This window comes from Primulina huaijiensis, chromosome 15 (assembly GCF_012295235.1).
Source record: "Primulina huaijiensis isolate GDHJ02 chromosome 15, ASM1229523v2, whole genome shotgun sequence".
NCBI lineage: Eukaryota > Viridiplantae > Streptophyta > Magnoliopsida > Lamiales > Gesneriaceae > Primulina > Primulina huaijiensis.
In genome coordinates, this window is record NC_133320.1 from 23,603,820 (window position 1) to 23,618,978 (window position 15,159).

Sequence of the window (15,159 nt, forward strand, 5' to 3'; positions counted from 1 at the left end):
AAAAGTTGGATCAATTGTTTCCTATGATCTTGGATCAATTGTTTCCTATGATCTTTCTTTTTTGGGGATAAGAATCGATAAATTAGTAGGCGAACTGGGCTGCTCTGCATTTCTTCTTCGAGTAACACGAATGTACAAGAAAACCGTCACCAAAAAAGCAGCCACTAAACCACCAAGAATCACCACACCGCCAACAACTGGTTCATCAATCCAACGGTGGCGATCGTGGTGGTGATTGATTTTCAGCACTGATAAAGCTCCATCTACCACTCCGGAGACGCTTGCTTCTGTTAAATTCTCTACATTTTCTTCCCATTTTGGTGATTCAGACGGGCTTGAGCTGGACCATGATGCAGCAGTCTTATCATGCTTTCCAAGTTTCCGCGCTGGCATTGGTGCCTCCGCAATGAAATACTGGTCTTTGTCACTTGCCATTGCTGTGATTGAATGGGCATTCGCAAGAATCAAGAAGCCAACAAGAAATCGGGTCATTTTTAGCATATACTGACGTAATATCCGATGGCTTCCTGAAATTTGAATCAACACTTTTTCAGACAAGGCCTCGCGCATATATAGGACTCTGTTCCTTATGATTTACACAATTCTTTATGTGCTACCCAGTGAGGTGTTGTCTCGGGGAGACCAACAATGATACACGTGGGGGAACTAATGTATTCGGAAACAACTTGATATTCAAACAAGGTAACATGATCTCTGCTGTGTTTGTTTGTAAATTGGCATGCAATAATGTCGTTCAATTTTTGTATTCGCAGGCAGAGGTTAATAAGTTGAGGCAATGCTCCTTTGAGTCTCGGAAAATTGTTCTTGTTTTCACGAAAATATTTAGGAATTTTTCCACAAAAAGGATTTTTGCTTCATATTTATTCTTCTATGTATAAGTATTATTTTACACTGCTCGACTCTTTATCTTGCCAATTAAATTTATAGAACCCGCAACCTCTTCCATTTGATGCATAATCAGTAAACACAAGAACTAATATAATAGGAGAAATTAAACCTCCGACTATTGGTTAAACACTCACATAATTACTGCTCGACCCATAAAATTAAGTTACTATTTTCATACCGCTTAATTAATGTTTTATTCTTGTTTCTACAAACTCATTTCCATGTCAGAGTCATTTAGCTCAAAACATTAGTACAAAGGTGGATATCATCCACCACACTCTTAAAATCAACAAAATAATAGAAATTAAAGTCCTTCAAGACACTGGTTAATTCCTGAAATAAGATGATAAAATAATATAATATGAAGATAACAAAATGCGAAGTCTTTCATAAAACAAGGTTGTGAAAATAATCGCTGCCTTGTTTTAATGCATCGAACCATAACAACAAAATATGTGAGGAAAGAAACAAGAATCCAGTATGATCTTGTGCTAAGAAAATCAAAGACAGACGAAGCTTCTGATGATCAAGGAGGAAATGACTAGTCGCTGTATAACAAACTATATTATCTAAATTTCTTGATTTGAATGATAATTGTGCCGTCTCATGAGAAACAAAATGTATTTCAGACACACTGGAGAGGGAGAAAGCACAGCAAATTGTCATTTTTTTATGCTAAACTTTGCTGTCAGACACTGTTTTAATATATTTTAAAGTTCTGATGCCATCGACTATTTAATTATGGCATAAAACAAATCATTTGCAGTAAAGTTTCAGGTCGGCTTAATATTTTATAAATTGATGAGCGATATGGTATTGATATTATTGATACATATACAAATAACTTGTTATAATAAGTAAATTGGTGGTTGCATTTAGGGGCCAGGGCCAGCAAGCGCAGATTAGTTCGGGTTTTGAACAAACTAAGTTTAATGGTTTTATGAAATTGCAAATAAAAAAAATGATAATAAAAAATTTTGGTTTAGTTCGTTTGAATTTTTTGATGAGGGATTTAAACTTTTGAGTTTTTATTCGAATAAACACTCTTTGAAAATAATTTTAAATAGCTAAATAAATATATAAAAAAAATTTATGAGATCGTCTTATGAGTTAGTTTTGTTAGACTAATCTCGAAATCCTACTCGACCTATGAAAAAAATTACTTTAATGCCAAAAATATTATTTCATTCTAAATATGGATCGGTCGATTCGCCTCATGGATTGGATTCAAGGATAGAAATCCATGAGACCAGTCTCACAAGAGACATACTTAAATAAATAAACACAAAAACTCCTATAAGATTATCTCACTTATCAATTTTGTGAGACAATCTCTAACCCGACTCGACTTATGAAAAATATATTATTCTTTATGATAAAAATATTATTTTTCATTGTAAGTATGAACCGTATTGATTCCTTGCATATAAAGATCTTTGAGACTACGTCATGTCATAGAAAACATACTCATAAATAAATATTTATATAATTTAATAAAATTTATGACAATAACATTATCATTGTCTAATTATCACTAATTATCATTATGAATAGATTTTTTTAAATTTTTTTGGGCTTCGATTCTTAATTATCATCATGAACAGATTTTTTGTTCGGGCAATATGAGTCAATTTAAACAATCATATGACTCGATAATTACATTAAAAAAAAAACCATAATAATAATTAAAATCATATAAAATATTTCTATCACTGAAACATCATAAAAATTAAAATTAACAAAATCTTTCATATCTTTTTTACACTTGGAACATCGGTTTAGTTTGAAAATTTTGAATGGCAACAATTTTTATTTAATTTGATTATTTGAAACAAATTTAAACCTTGACTAACTAAAAACCGATCCAAACAAACTATTCGATCTGATTTATTAGTTTGGTTCAATTTGAATTGGCTTCTGCTTACCATGGTGCACGAGTTGACATTTAGACGAAGTTAGAAGAATTAGCAAATTGTTATGAGTAAATATTTTTGGAAAATTAAAGATCCATACACATTTTTTCATTTTACAAAAGTGAGGCACAAATGGTTAAAAGTATTTTTTTTTTCTTGTTTTTCCCATGTGGTAATAAGTTAGTGTTTTCCTTAAAAAAAATAGTGACCACATTTTTCTGAACAAAAATTGAAAAATCACTTCTTTTTTTTTTAAATGAGGTTGCAAGTAGTGTTCAATTTTTTCCACCAAACGGATCTCAAGTTAATCAAACAATACATTGTCGTATGTTTCCATCCATTTTAACATGAAAAGGAAATCATTTGGCCATACCAACGATTCTCTCCATATATTTGTCTAGAAAGTGCAAAATTTAAAGCCGACGAAGTTTTGATTCAATTATTAAGGTTGAAGTTTTGAGATTTGTTTGTCTTAAGTTTGAGTCCAACATGAATAGTTTTCTTATTTTATTTGCGTAGAGTTAGTTATTTCTTTGTACTTTATTTATCCTAAATAAGTAAGTCTCGGGTCCACGCTCAAGTCTGATCAATAATGCGAGCAGTTACATCATATATTTATATTTTGAACAACATCATATTTGAATCACCATATTTCATTTTTATTTTTTAAGAATTATTTTAGCATATGTAATTGCTATATTATTAAGGCAATGTTTGATTCGAATTATATGATTATTGAATCATTAATAAATGATTGATAAAAAAAATGATAGATAAGGATTTGTTATATGTGGTGATAAAATATGCTATGTTTGGATTGATTTTTATGAATAGGATAAGTGAGGAGGATTTGGTATTATACCCAAAATATCCTTAGAAGTTTTGGTTTGGATTTTTGAATTTTGATATACATTTTGTAAACATATTTTTATTATTATATTAAAAATGTAATATACGATTACTGTAGACAAAACTCAAAAGTGAATTTCTTAAAAAAAATTTTAAATTATTATCAAGCAAAAGAAATAGGTAATAAATATATAAAAATATTGTTTTAAAAAATTTATGGAAGGAAAACGCAAAGGGCATTTTAGGAATAATATGAATATTAATTGTCCACATTTAGTACAACTTAGTCCTTTATATACACTAGTGGCTGAGGCACACGCATTGCGTGTAGCATAATATTAGATATTTGAAATTTGTTTAATCCGTTTATAAAATGAATATTTGACATTTGTAATTTGATATGAATATTAATTAGTGTGTTTGTACACATTGTTGTGTATGACAAAAAAATCTATTTCTCTATTAAACTTAATTTCAATAAAAAAATATAATAATATTATGACAGAAAAAAAATTTACGTTAAAAATACTAACCGTAAGGTTTTTTCTAAACTGAGAAGTTTTCAAATGTATTGGTACGATTAGTGTTTCCATTTTTTGGGAAGATTTCAGACGTAGGATTGACGTGGTTCGAATTATTATAATTTATATGTGGTGTTGAAGAGGAGGGTAAAAAAAGAAGAAATTTTGATGTCCTCCAAAAGAAGTTTTTCTAACCCACTCACACTTAAAAATATAGTATAAAAGTATAGATGATAAAATGAGTTTAGTAAAAATTGAACCAAACATGGGACTCAAAACCAACTCTTTATCCTACCTTAATCCTCATACCAAACGTTGCCAATTATTCATCATATTTTAATTCTACTTTAAACCTATTAAAAAAATATTATTTATGTATTAATTAAGTTATTTATTGCTTTCTTTTTTAATATCCCATTCAAGATTTGATGTATATTGAAAACTTTCCACTTCAAAATGTAAAACAAACTGATTAGTATTTAGGTGTGGTGATATATGTAATTGTTTTATTTTTTAAAAAAAATCACAAAATTATAAAATCAAAATATTAAATGCTTTGTCTTTTTATAAAATTTTCTAATAATTTATAAGCGCGTGAGACAACTGATTAACATGAAAAAAAAAAAGTCGTGTTTAACGTTTGGATAATGGTTTTAATAAAAAGAAAAAGAAAAAAGATTTTAAAGTGGATTAATAATAACACAAAAGTTGCTAGTGTGTGACCCATAAATCGCATTTTATGACCATCGAGGTAACCCAGCCATGCACGTATCTTTTAATTTACTGTCTTCCACCATTGTCGTCTTTGGCAAAAGCTAATTTTCTCCTAAAAGTATGCAATTAATGAATGCTCCACCACCACATGTAATTGCGTTCATACTTGTAATGAAATGCATGCATGAAGCCAAAAAATTTAAGAGTTTTTCAAATGTTTCATTTTTAAATATATTTTTGTTAAACATTGTATTTCGGTCAATTTAAAGTCTTATTTCCACTAACTTGGAATTTTTTTCAATTTCAAATATTTTTCTTCGGATGATTGATATGACATTGCTTTCCCGTGACAGATCATTATTTTATAGTGTCATGTCTGCACTCCGATGAAAAATAATTAAAATTGAAAGAACAAAAAAGAATGGATTAAAATCATAAATTAAACGATTACAAGATTAAAAAAAAATATATAAAACTTGCATTTTACCATACCAAAAAAAATATTTTTCCCCTTCGTTTTTTGTGTGTGATAACTATTGTTCAAAGAAACACAATAAATCACTCTTCAATATATCTAAATATTGATTTTTATAATAAATACGGAGCTCGAGGTAGAGGTAGTTGCACAAGCCTCTCAACTTTTTATAAAGTTTTTGTATAATAAATAAAATGATTAAATTAAGAACAAGCCCTAAACCGATTCACCTCCTTATGCATCCGATTTAGGGATGTCATTATTATTTTAATAATTTTTAAGGTGTAGTTCTTTAGCATTTTTTTTTTCATTTGACATATTCATTTTTTTGGACTACGATGTAACATACTACCATTATCTTCGAGTGGACACTAGGTAAATCTCCGAACTAACACAATAGCATTAGTCAAGCGAACTCTGTATGACATATTCGTCTGATAAAGTGTTGGTAGATAATCGAATCTATGATCATTGATCCAACGTTTATCTACTCTATCAACCCAGACACTCTTGAGGAGTTGACCATATATAACATTAATTATATAATAAATATTAAACTCGTTTAATCAAGAATGATTAGAAAAAGGAACGAATCAATGTGAACCCCATGCAAAGATTACGAGAAAAGCATCATATATATTTTGAGTCCATTGGTGCTTGTTACTTGTCAAATCCACTTTAATAATTTTATTTTCTTTAAGGGGCTTTTTACGTCGGGTATTATTCTCTATTGTGAGCATGGATTAACAACGTGGATAAAAAAAATTCAGTGCAAATGCATGTGAATATTTGAAATCAAATTTTGTCTTCAATTTGACCATACCAACAAATAAGGTTAAGGGGGATGGAATCTATCTTTCTTTGACCTCCAACACACTTTATCTAATTATGTAATAATTTGGACATCGTGTCAGCGTTATGTCCACCAACATAGAATCCTGCTAGACCTCGTTATACTTTCCATATCAACGGTTCTAATTTCAACAAAAAGTGGACTGAAATAGTGAAACTAGACAAGATATCGAGTAATGATGATAATTTGGATGCGATTCAAAATCATTTTAATATTAATTTATGAATATTAATGATCCATAAAAAAAAGTGGATATGTGTGATTTATTTAAAAAAAAAAAAGTACTCGTTCTGTCAAATCAATTAATTTAATTTTAAAAAATGATTAATTATAAGATATTATGAATTGTTATAAAAAAAAAATGAAACAAGAACAGGGTTCGAACCAAATGAATGTATAAATCAACCAAAACATTTTTCTGAAAAAAAGGGTTTTGTTTTCTTTCTTCTTTTCCGGAGACCGTTCCTGTTTCGACTCATGGTTTGACACGAATACTAGTCTATTCTAGATTATGCCATTTATATAAGAAGAAGCAAGCAAGATTGCCAACCCACAGCAAGATTGCTTCTTGAGACATAATAACACTACCAAGAAAAAATGCACATAGAGCAAATCGAGAAACAAGAATCAGAAGTAATAGATGAGGAAAAATGGGTATTCGATGCTTCTGTAGATCATAAAGGAAGAGTTCCTCTTCGAGCTTCCACCGGCACTTGGAAAGCCTCTCTTTTCATTATAGGTATTGAATTACATTAACCATGGCAAAATGTTTCATTAGGATTTAAAGCACGCTTTCATTCATAAATTACAGGGGTGAGTAGGATAGTCGTGTCCACTAGACTAACTTACGGGCCCTTTGTCTTGAAAACGAGTGCATATTTCTTAAAAATGGCATGCTGGTTGATGCACCTAACTTCTTTACAGATTCTTGTACAGCATGTGTTACAAGGATGATCTGTGTTATTCATTAATGGCTGAAACTGAACGAAGTTGTTACTATAATGCTATTACATGTTCACCATATTTGAACAAAAACTGGATTTCTATCTGTTCACAATCGAAGGATATGAGCCTTTTTCAAAGCACTAGATGATTCTCCACTCTTTCCAAGTTAGTGAAGCACAATAAATTACTAGGCCAAGAATCTGTTGATTTGACCTAGGAAATGATAATAATAATAATATAATAAAAAGTAGGAAAGTATTCAGATAGCATGAAAAAGAAAATTTGAGATAGTGAAAATAAGAATTTCAGGCCAATAAGATCATAACAAGTATAAGGAAGACAGGCTTATTTTCTTACTGCTAGATGCCATTTTTACCAATTAAACGTGCCATTTGTTCCTTGGTTACAGTGTTTGATGACGCGCTTATTTTGGGTATTGTTTGCAGCAATCGAGTTCGGTGAGAGGCTCAGTTATTTTGGTCTAGCTACAAGTTTGATCATATATCTCACTAAGGTGATCCATCAAGACTTAAAGACAGCAGCAAAGAATGTCAACTATTGGTCTGGTCTAACGACTATCATGCCTTTGCTTGGAGGGTTTTTAGCTGACGCATATCTTGGTCGATTCTCCACGGTTCTAGTCTCATCAATTGTTTATCTCCTGGTAACTTAATATATTTTTCTTCCAAATGATGTCAGAACAAAATCTTGAAATTGAAATATAACAACTTTTGATGCTACATACAGGGCTTGCTACTTTTGACGATGTCTGGAACCATCCCGCATTTAAAGCCTTGTGACACTGGTTTTTGTCAAAAACCTCGCAGAATCCATGAGGTGTTCTTCTTCCTTGCCATTTACTTGATCTCAATAGGCACTGGAGGGCATAAGCCTTCACTTGAAAGCTTTGGGGCTGACCAATTCGATGGTGATCATCCTGAAGAAAGAAAGAAGAAAATGTCGTTTTTCAATTGGTGGAATTTCGGGCTTTGCTGTGGTCTTCTACTTGGGGTGACCATTATAGTTTACATCCAAGATCACATTGGCTATGCCACAGCAGATATTATTCTTGCAGCAGTCTTAACTTCCTGCACGGTGATATTTTGTGTGGGACGACCATTTTATCGTTTTCAAAAGCCTAAGGGGAGTCCCTTAACGCCAATGTTACAAGTACTTGTTGCAGCTATTGCCAAGAGAAATCTTGCATATCCATCGGAATCGGACCAACTATATGAGGTTCCTAAATCAGACATGAAACAGGGGAGGCTTGTTTCGCATACCAATAAGCTTAAGTAGGATAATCATTTCCCTCCATAGACTAGTGGTTTTATTCTTTGTTCGGATTTTAAGAAACTAATCATCTTTTCACATGTATCAGGTTTCTCGACAGAGCGGCAATAATTAGTAACAGACAAAACTTGTCAGATAATGAAATAAATCCGTGGAGATTAGCAACTGTAACCAAAGTGGAGGAGATGAAGCTTATAGTCAACATGGTGCCAATCTGGTTAACCACTCTGCCATTTGGTATTTGTGTAGCACAGGCTGCTACATTCTTCATCAAACAAGGAGCAACACTGAATCGTACAATCACTCAAGATTTCACAATCCCACCAGCCTCAATATATGCTATGGCAGCCATTGGGATGATATTTTCTGTCACAATATACGATAAAATCCTCGTACCCTTCTTAAGAAAAGTAACAGGCAACGAGAGAGGAATCAACATTCTCCAAAGAATTGGTATAGGGATGATATTTTCAGTTGCGACTATGGTTGTAGCTGCCTTGGTGGAGAGGAAAAGACTACACATTGTGGAGAAAAATCCACTTGAGGGTTCAGTTTCGATGAGCGTATTTTGGCTAGCACCGCAATTTATTATAATCGGAATAGGAGATGGATTCACACTTGTGGGACTGCAAGAGTACTTTTATGATCAAGTTCCTGATTCAATGAGAAGCTTAGGCATAGCATTTTACCTCAGCGTGCTCGGTGTTGCAAACTTTCTCAGCAGTCTTTTGATAACTATAGTGGACCATGTTACAGAAGAGGACGGAAAAAGTTGGATCGGCAAAGATTTAAATAGCAGCCGACTCGACTATTTCTACTGGTTGTTAGCAGGAATTACAGCATTGAATCTTTGTGCCTATACCTTCCTTGCTAGTCAATATTCTTACAAGAATATAAAAGTAACAACATTAGCATTGGCCAATGGTCGTGAAGGTAGTGTTGTTTCTGCTTAGGATTAAAAATAAGACTCTGATGAATAACCTATTGATTCCCTTACGAATCTTGTAAACATTGTCATATTTACTACTTCACTGTGCATATCTCACACCCCCACAAGATTATTTGCTGTGGGTGGTTAATGAAACACTATGATAGTGAAGTGAATCATATCGAAGTATTTGAACGAGGGATATAAACATATGGAAGATCAAGAAAAGTGTTCATTGGGCTCCAAAGTTTCACCCCCATGACGACCAAGATCGTGCAACCATTTGAAAATTTAAAAAATTTTAGGGCTCGCAATACCAAACATAGACGCTGTGAATATGATCAGCATCCACAATTTCTGTGTAACATCATGCAGGTTTAAATAATATCCAATTTGTCTTGACTATGCTACACCTCGTTGGATCCCACATGAAGAACCACAACAGGATAATGTTTCTCCTGACATAACACAGAGCGACCCAACATCAATACTAAAACTGTATCTTGATCAAAGTATTGTGTCTACTGTCCACGTGGTTAAAATAGAGGCAAAACGTTCAGCCCACTAGAAATATCACTATCATTTAAAATTAGAGTTTGTAGATATTAAAAGCACTCCTCGAGGGAAGTAACAGAACAAGCAAACTGTAACATAGAATAAATATAAGAATCTTCTCTAACAAATGAACTTTAGATCACATTATCGAAGCAGTGATAGTATTTAAATAAAGCCAAATAGGGCCAAAGATCTGTTCTTGAAGGGCAAATCAAAACATTGTGTTTTAACATAGAGAATATAAGCAAAGAAAGGAAGTAAACAAAAGACGCTAAACTTGAAGCTATTTCTAATGAAAAATCGCCAACAAAAACTCACTCGTAACTTCTAACACTCTATAGCTAGGAAGTCAAGTACGTTCCCACTAGTCCCACAATTTTTTCAGATCTTTTTTCACAAAGTAAAAGATAGACTTAATCTCACAAATGGCAAAGGATATTAAAAAAAAACAACTTTTCTGATCTTTCACAAAAATCCCCATCTTTTACTTGGTTGGTAAAAGAAGCGTCAGCTCGTCCTAAGCAAGAAAACGCTGAGTTCTTGACCCGGGCCATCATCAAGGTTGATCAAATGGAAAGACTCAGAGTCAGCACTCCCTACAACACACTCATAGTTAGCCCGCATGTACATGATTCCCTCTGAACCCAACCCATACCCGCATGGGATTACGCCCGCCCCGAATGTGATATTCTTCATGGTCTTCAGCATAAGCCTATTCTGCTGTGTGGCCTTGCGGCGGACGGCAAAGCCGAGCTTTCGCCCGTTGCAGCAGAGAGTCCACAAGGGAATTGAGTGAAGGGGGCATCGATTCAGCTCAGATTCGGCTGATTCCGCGGAATTGAACTCGAGGGCGATTCGCACTAGCCCACATTGCATTTCTTGGATAAGAGTGGTTGTGGGGATCGACAGCTCTAGTAGGAGAGAGGGCCGAGTATTCAGGCGGCTGTGTTGTATGCAGAACCGCACGTGCCCGCCTTTACGGCTGCCGAAGATTGTTCCAATCACCATCGTTCTGGAACAACGCGGCGGCGCATGGGAGATAGCTGCAGAGATGGGGGTGGGAGTGGTAGGATCGGAGGAAGATGAATCAACTTCTTCGTGGGGGTCTCGTTCTTGTTCTGTGGTTTCTTGATTGGCGAAAGGTTTCTTGTCATCAAGGTCGTCCCGGAGTGAGGTGCTCAGGCGTTTCTTAACGGCGGAGTAGGGAGGTGGTGGGGTGGGGGAAGTGGGAGATGGGTTGAGGCATGAGAGAAGGAATCGACGGAGGGTGTCGATTTTCGTCATTATTTTTCGATTTTGTTTTGTTTTCTTGATGTAATGGAAGAACGAACCAAGCAGAGAGGATTTTTTTTTTCTTTTTGATTTTTAAAGTTGAGAATTTTGGTTATGTGAAGGAGGAGGAGGAGTTGCTGCATGGCCTCTGTATAGGCCAAGCTTGAAAATATGCGCATGAAATATCGAGGGAAACGGCAATAGCCGTTAAAAATGGGTTTTATCTGTAATAATAATAATAAAATTTCAAATATCCGAAAATTAGCAGGATAACTAGGAGAAATTCGAAGCGATGGTTTTCTGTGTGCAGGTTTCACAGTGACAGGAAAATGCAGAACTTGACCGTTGACCAAATTGTTTGATTCAACATGGGATACAACGTGTGGAAAAATTACGGGGAATGGGATATGAGTGGTACCATTTTCAAACTGGAAAACAGATTCCTCTTCTTATTTTCCTGGTTTGGTCACTGTTATTGTCTGTCAAATAAACAACGATGGGCCTTGACCAGATCAAGTAATTGCTAATTAAATTGTGATTTCAGGTTGGAGTTGTCGAGCACTTTTCGACTATATATAGTTGTTTTCTTATATCATGCAGTGTTGATAAATATTTGCAATGGGCACCATCTGATTCTTTTTTAAGCGGCGACGTGTATTTTTGTGCTTGAACTCAAATCTTCACATTAGATTGGTATTATTCCTGTTGCAGCTAATTGAATTAGCCAAGAATCCGTTCATTAAGAACACAACAATTATGGCCAAGCAAGTAGGTGTTCACTTTCCCGAGATGATATTGGTTTCCAGAAGTTTCAGGGGAATTGTACTTGGTTTTTCTGCCAAACAAAAAATGAAAGGATAATTGCTTCTTTTATTGGTCATTGCACACCAGACCACCTCGCCCAATCAACAAACTGCATGCCACCATACACATTGTTGGCGAATCTTACGCCGACCGTAAAAGCCAATGCAACAGGTGGAACCTGCTTTGCCATTGGAGATGCCTCGACTATACGCTCGAGCCCATTGATAATCTGATAACGAGTGTTTGAAGAAACTGCCAGAAACACACCTGGAGAAGATATAATCACTTTAGCCGGAGGGAGGATATCGTTTCAGAATAAGCAATCATCGATAAAAGGGTTTCAAAATATCCCATAAAACAGTCTAAAAGATATTTAGAAAGCAATGGGAAATCAAACTTTAAAGAGGATGGCATATTATTATAATTCAACACTTCAAGAAAGATAGCTTAGCACCCGCATCATTATTCTAGCTACTTTTCCTCGAAAAAGGTAGATTTGTGAATTTACAGAAATTATCATAGAGATTTTGGTTGTAAAGGACACGGACTAAAGCAACTTACCCCAAAGTGCTGCACTCTTCAAAAGTGGGGGGACTGGAATGTCATCATCGGATTTTCTAATGCTCCTGATGAAAAAATATAATAAGCAAACTTACCTTAAGAATGTTATAAGTTAAGCGTTGATATAGGTTAAAAAAAAAACAGGATCAACTTTGGTAAACATCCACTGAAAATTTACCAAAGTTAGAAGTTGTAGACACTGAACATAAAAAAATAGACGACGGACGGTGATTTTGATCTCAATTGATAAATAGATAATAATGAAACTCGTACTCAATGCAAAAGTTGGAAACGAAGCCTTCGGCACAGAAATATACCTCTTGGCTGTCATAATCAAGTTTGCAATTCCTTGGCCAATAATACCACATCCAAATCCAACCAATCCATACATAATTCCCTGAAAACCATGAAGAAGAAAAGGGGACAATAGAAACCACAGTTATTTTTGCTATACTGTCATATGATGTTCCTGATTCAGAAAATTGGGTCGTATCTATTAATAGAAGATGCAATGTTACCTTATAAAAATAGGTAGCAATTCTCTGATTTGTCGTAAATGTTGATCCAGGCCGTTCTGCTTCAAACACACTACATCACAAAAACGTAGAGTATTAAATATTAACCAGTTCATCGACAAAAAAACAGAAGCTGTGAATAAAATAACGTGCAGGATAGCATCCCACAGAGAATTCTGAAGCTATATGAGTCCAATTTCATAAGTTAATCCACTCTATTTAATAAGAAGAGTAGAAACCTGCTAGGAAGAGCCCCATAAGCTCTCTTCATACGACCGAGATATCCTTGAGATACCGATGGTGATCCAATTCGAGCATACGGTGCTAGCATACCAACTAGAGCAACATTAACGACCACCCCGACTAGAAGATCCGCAGCATAAAGCTCAAATTCAGCCCAGAAGTCTTTTCCCCTCTTTTTCACCTCCGCAAATGTTGCACAGCATGAATCGATAACTATCTGAAAAAAATAAAAATAAAGGTCTACATATTTTTTTTGCACATCAATGTGATGAGTAAACGTTAGTTATATGCCATGACAGTAAACACAGATAACACAGAACATTCTGTAATCATGGGTAGCCACTGAAAGTAAGAAAAATTATTCAATCACACAAGGGAACTGAGAGCTAGAATGGTATCAGTTATCATAGTCAAATTGAGATTATATACACAGGTATATTTCAGTGCTGCAAGTGCACAAACTTAACTTGAGGCGTTGAGTCTCAAATGATGATATATTCATAATTTGGATATCCAATGGCCCACTCTAAGCTAGCAGACAACATGTAGTGAATCCAGATTTTGTTCTTTGTACAACTGCTTCCACTAACTAAATGTGCTCTCCAAATGGAAAAGAATGAGAAACAAGGCACAAACCTCAGTTCCGATTTTGAAGAGAAATGATGGATCAGCCAACATCCTGTTTCTAAGCCAAGCTGATGATCTTGTTAGGAATCCGAGGAACCCCGTTGATCCCTACACTCACAACATGATAAAACATCAATTATTGAAGTAACAAGTGTGCTAGAATTCTTCTCGGCTATGCTTAATTTCACATCAAGTAAACAATACCTGCAAGTCCAAATATCTAAGAAGAAAGACTTTCCGGAGTCCCACCGTCTTGGCAGCCTCCAACATATCAGCTGGAAGGCTAATTCTTTGGGCCTCAGCCTCTAGAATAACCTCCTCAAACTTCAATATCGGCCCAAATTCTTGTTCTTCGTTATCACCTCCATTGTTATCCCCACCACCACCAGAAAATTTCCCATTCCCGTTCCCATTTCCACCACTCCCATCAATGAAATCCCCACCACCATTGCTATCAGGTGTGGATACATAATTTTTCTCCTCAATCCTAACATCTTTTACTACATAATCACCGTCACGTGCTTCGGTTTTGGTTGTTACTACTACAACAGGTTGAGGCTCAACCTCCCCATTCGATGCATTGACAATCACCAGTCTCCGCCTTTTGTTACTATACAGCAAATTCCCATTTGTTCTAAACCCGTTAACATTGACATTTCGAACATTTTCAAACATCAAACTTGAAGCCCCAAAGCACCTGGACAATAGTATCTTATGCTGCAAATCCTTGAAACGGGCAATTCTAGCACTTGAAGAACAGCCCGCCATTTTGATTGCTCAACAGCTAAACAAGGTCATCAATATTACTACTAAATAAGTGGGCAAACTGAAACTCGATGAAAAAAGATTAACTTCGCGAGAAAACTGAACTGGAGTAACATTTTTTGGTTCGTAAAAATGAGGGAACTGGAAGAAATGAGGATAAAAAAGACGAACTTGAGGAAATCTGCACTGTTGCTGGAGTATGAAGGCGAAGCAGAGAGACGTGCCGTTGGCCTCTTAATGTTTAGTGTAGTAAGGTGTGGCGGCTATTAAATGGTTCCACATGTTTCCTCACGCGGGACCCTAATTTCAAGCGTGTAGAATGGGGTTTCTTCTTATGCTTACTTTTGGACTATGCTAGATTTATGGCTATACATGTTGTACCAAGGTTGAGTTAGTGTATGTTTTTTTGGAATTGTTTTT

At 34.9% G+C, this 15,159-nt stretch overlaps 3 protein-coding genes across 3 annotated transcripts; 1 reads left to right on the forward strand and 2 right to left on the reverse strand.

Annotated features, from left to right (window-relative positions):
* Window positions 1-6,705: 6,705 nt before the first annotated feature.
* LOC140960473 (protein NRT1/ PTR FAMILY 5.6-like) lies at window positions 6,706-9,500 on the forward strand. The gene is made up of 4 exons (XM_073418761.1): window positions 6,706-6,973; window positions 7,626-7,843; window positions 7,927-8,471; window positions 8,558-9,500. Exons 1-4 carry the CDS (start codon window positions 6,832-6,834, stop codon window positions 9,420-9,422), a joined length of 1,770 nt encoding a protein of 589 aa, XP_073274862.1. The 5' UTR covers window positions 6,706-6,831; the 3' UTR covers window positions 9,423-9,500.
* Window positions 9,501-10,121: 621 nt separating this feature from the next.
* On the reverse strand, window positions 10,122-11,440 carry LOC140960365 (protein MIZU-KUSSEI 1-like). The gene has a single exon (XM_073418615.1). It carries the CDS (start codon window positions 11,234-11,236, stop codon window positions 10,460-10,462), a length of 777 nt encoding a protein of 258 aa, XP_073274716.1. The 5' UTR covers window positions 11,237-11,440; the 3' UTR covers window positions 10,122-10,459.
* Window positions 11,441-11,879: 439 nt separating this feature from the next.
* On the reverse strand, window positions 11,880-14,993 carry LOC140958333 (protein RETICULATA, chloroplastic-like). The gene is made up of 7 exons (XM_073415749.1): window positions 14,179-14,993; window positions 13,984-14,082; window positions 13,344-13,564; window positions 13,108-13,177; window positions 12,907-12,986; window positions 12,590-12,654; window positions 11,880-12,295 (listed from the first exon to the last, which is right to left on the reverse strand). The coding sequence occupies exons 1-7, from the start codon at window positions 14,740-14,742 to the stop codon at window positions 12,102-12,104; spliced, it is 1,293 nt and encodes a 430-aa protein (XP_073271850.1). The 5' UTR covers window positions 14,743-14,993; the 3' UTR covers window positions 11,880-12,101.
* Between the last annotated feature and the right edge of the window lie 166 nt (window positions 14,994-15,159).

Excerpts from the sequence above, each read along its gene's own strand:
- LOC140960473 (XM_073418761.1), top strand. The coding sequence starts at position 6,832 with ATGCACATAGAGCAAATCGAGAAACAAGAATCAGAAGTAATAGATGAG. Across the intron at positions 7,844-7,926 it reads CATCAATTGTTTATCTCCTG|GGCTTGCTACTTTTGACGAT; the intron begins GTAACTTAATAT and ends TGCTACATACAG. Across the intron at positions 8,472-8,557 it reads TCGCATACCAATAAGCTTAA|GTTTCTCGACAGAGCGGCAA; the intron begins GTAGGATAATCA and ends CACATGTATCAG.
- LOC140960365 (XM_073418615.1), bottom strand. The coding sequence starts at position 11,236 with ATGACGAAAATCGACACCCTCCGTCGATTCCTTCTCTCATGCCTCAAC.
- LOC140958333 (XM_073415749.1), bottom strand. The coding sequence starts at position 14,742 with ATGGCGGGCTGTTCTTCAAGTGCTAGAATTGCCCGTTTCAAGGATTTG. Across the intron at positions 13,178-13,343 it reads TATGGGGCTCTTCCTAGCAG|TGTGTTTGAAGCAGAACGGC; the intron begins GTTTCTACTCTT and ends TTTGTGATGTAG. Across the intron at positions 12,987-13,107 it reads TTGCTACCTATTTTTATAAG|GGAATTATGTATGGATTGGT; the intron begins GTAACATTGCAT and ends CATGGTTTTCAG.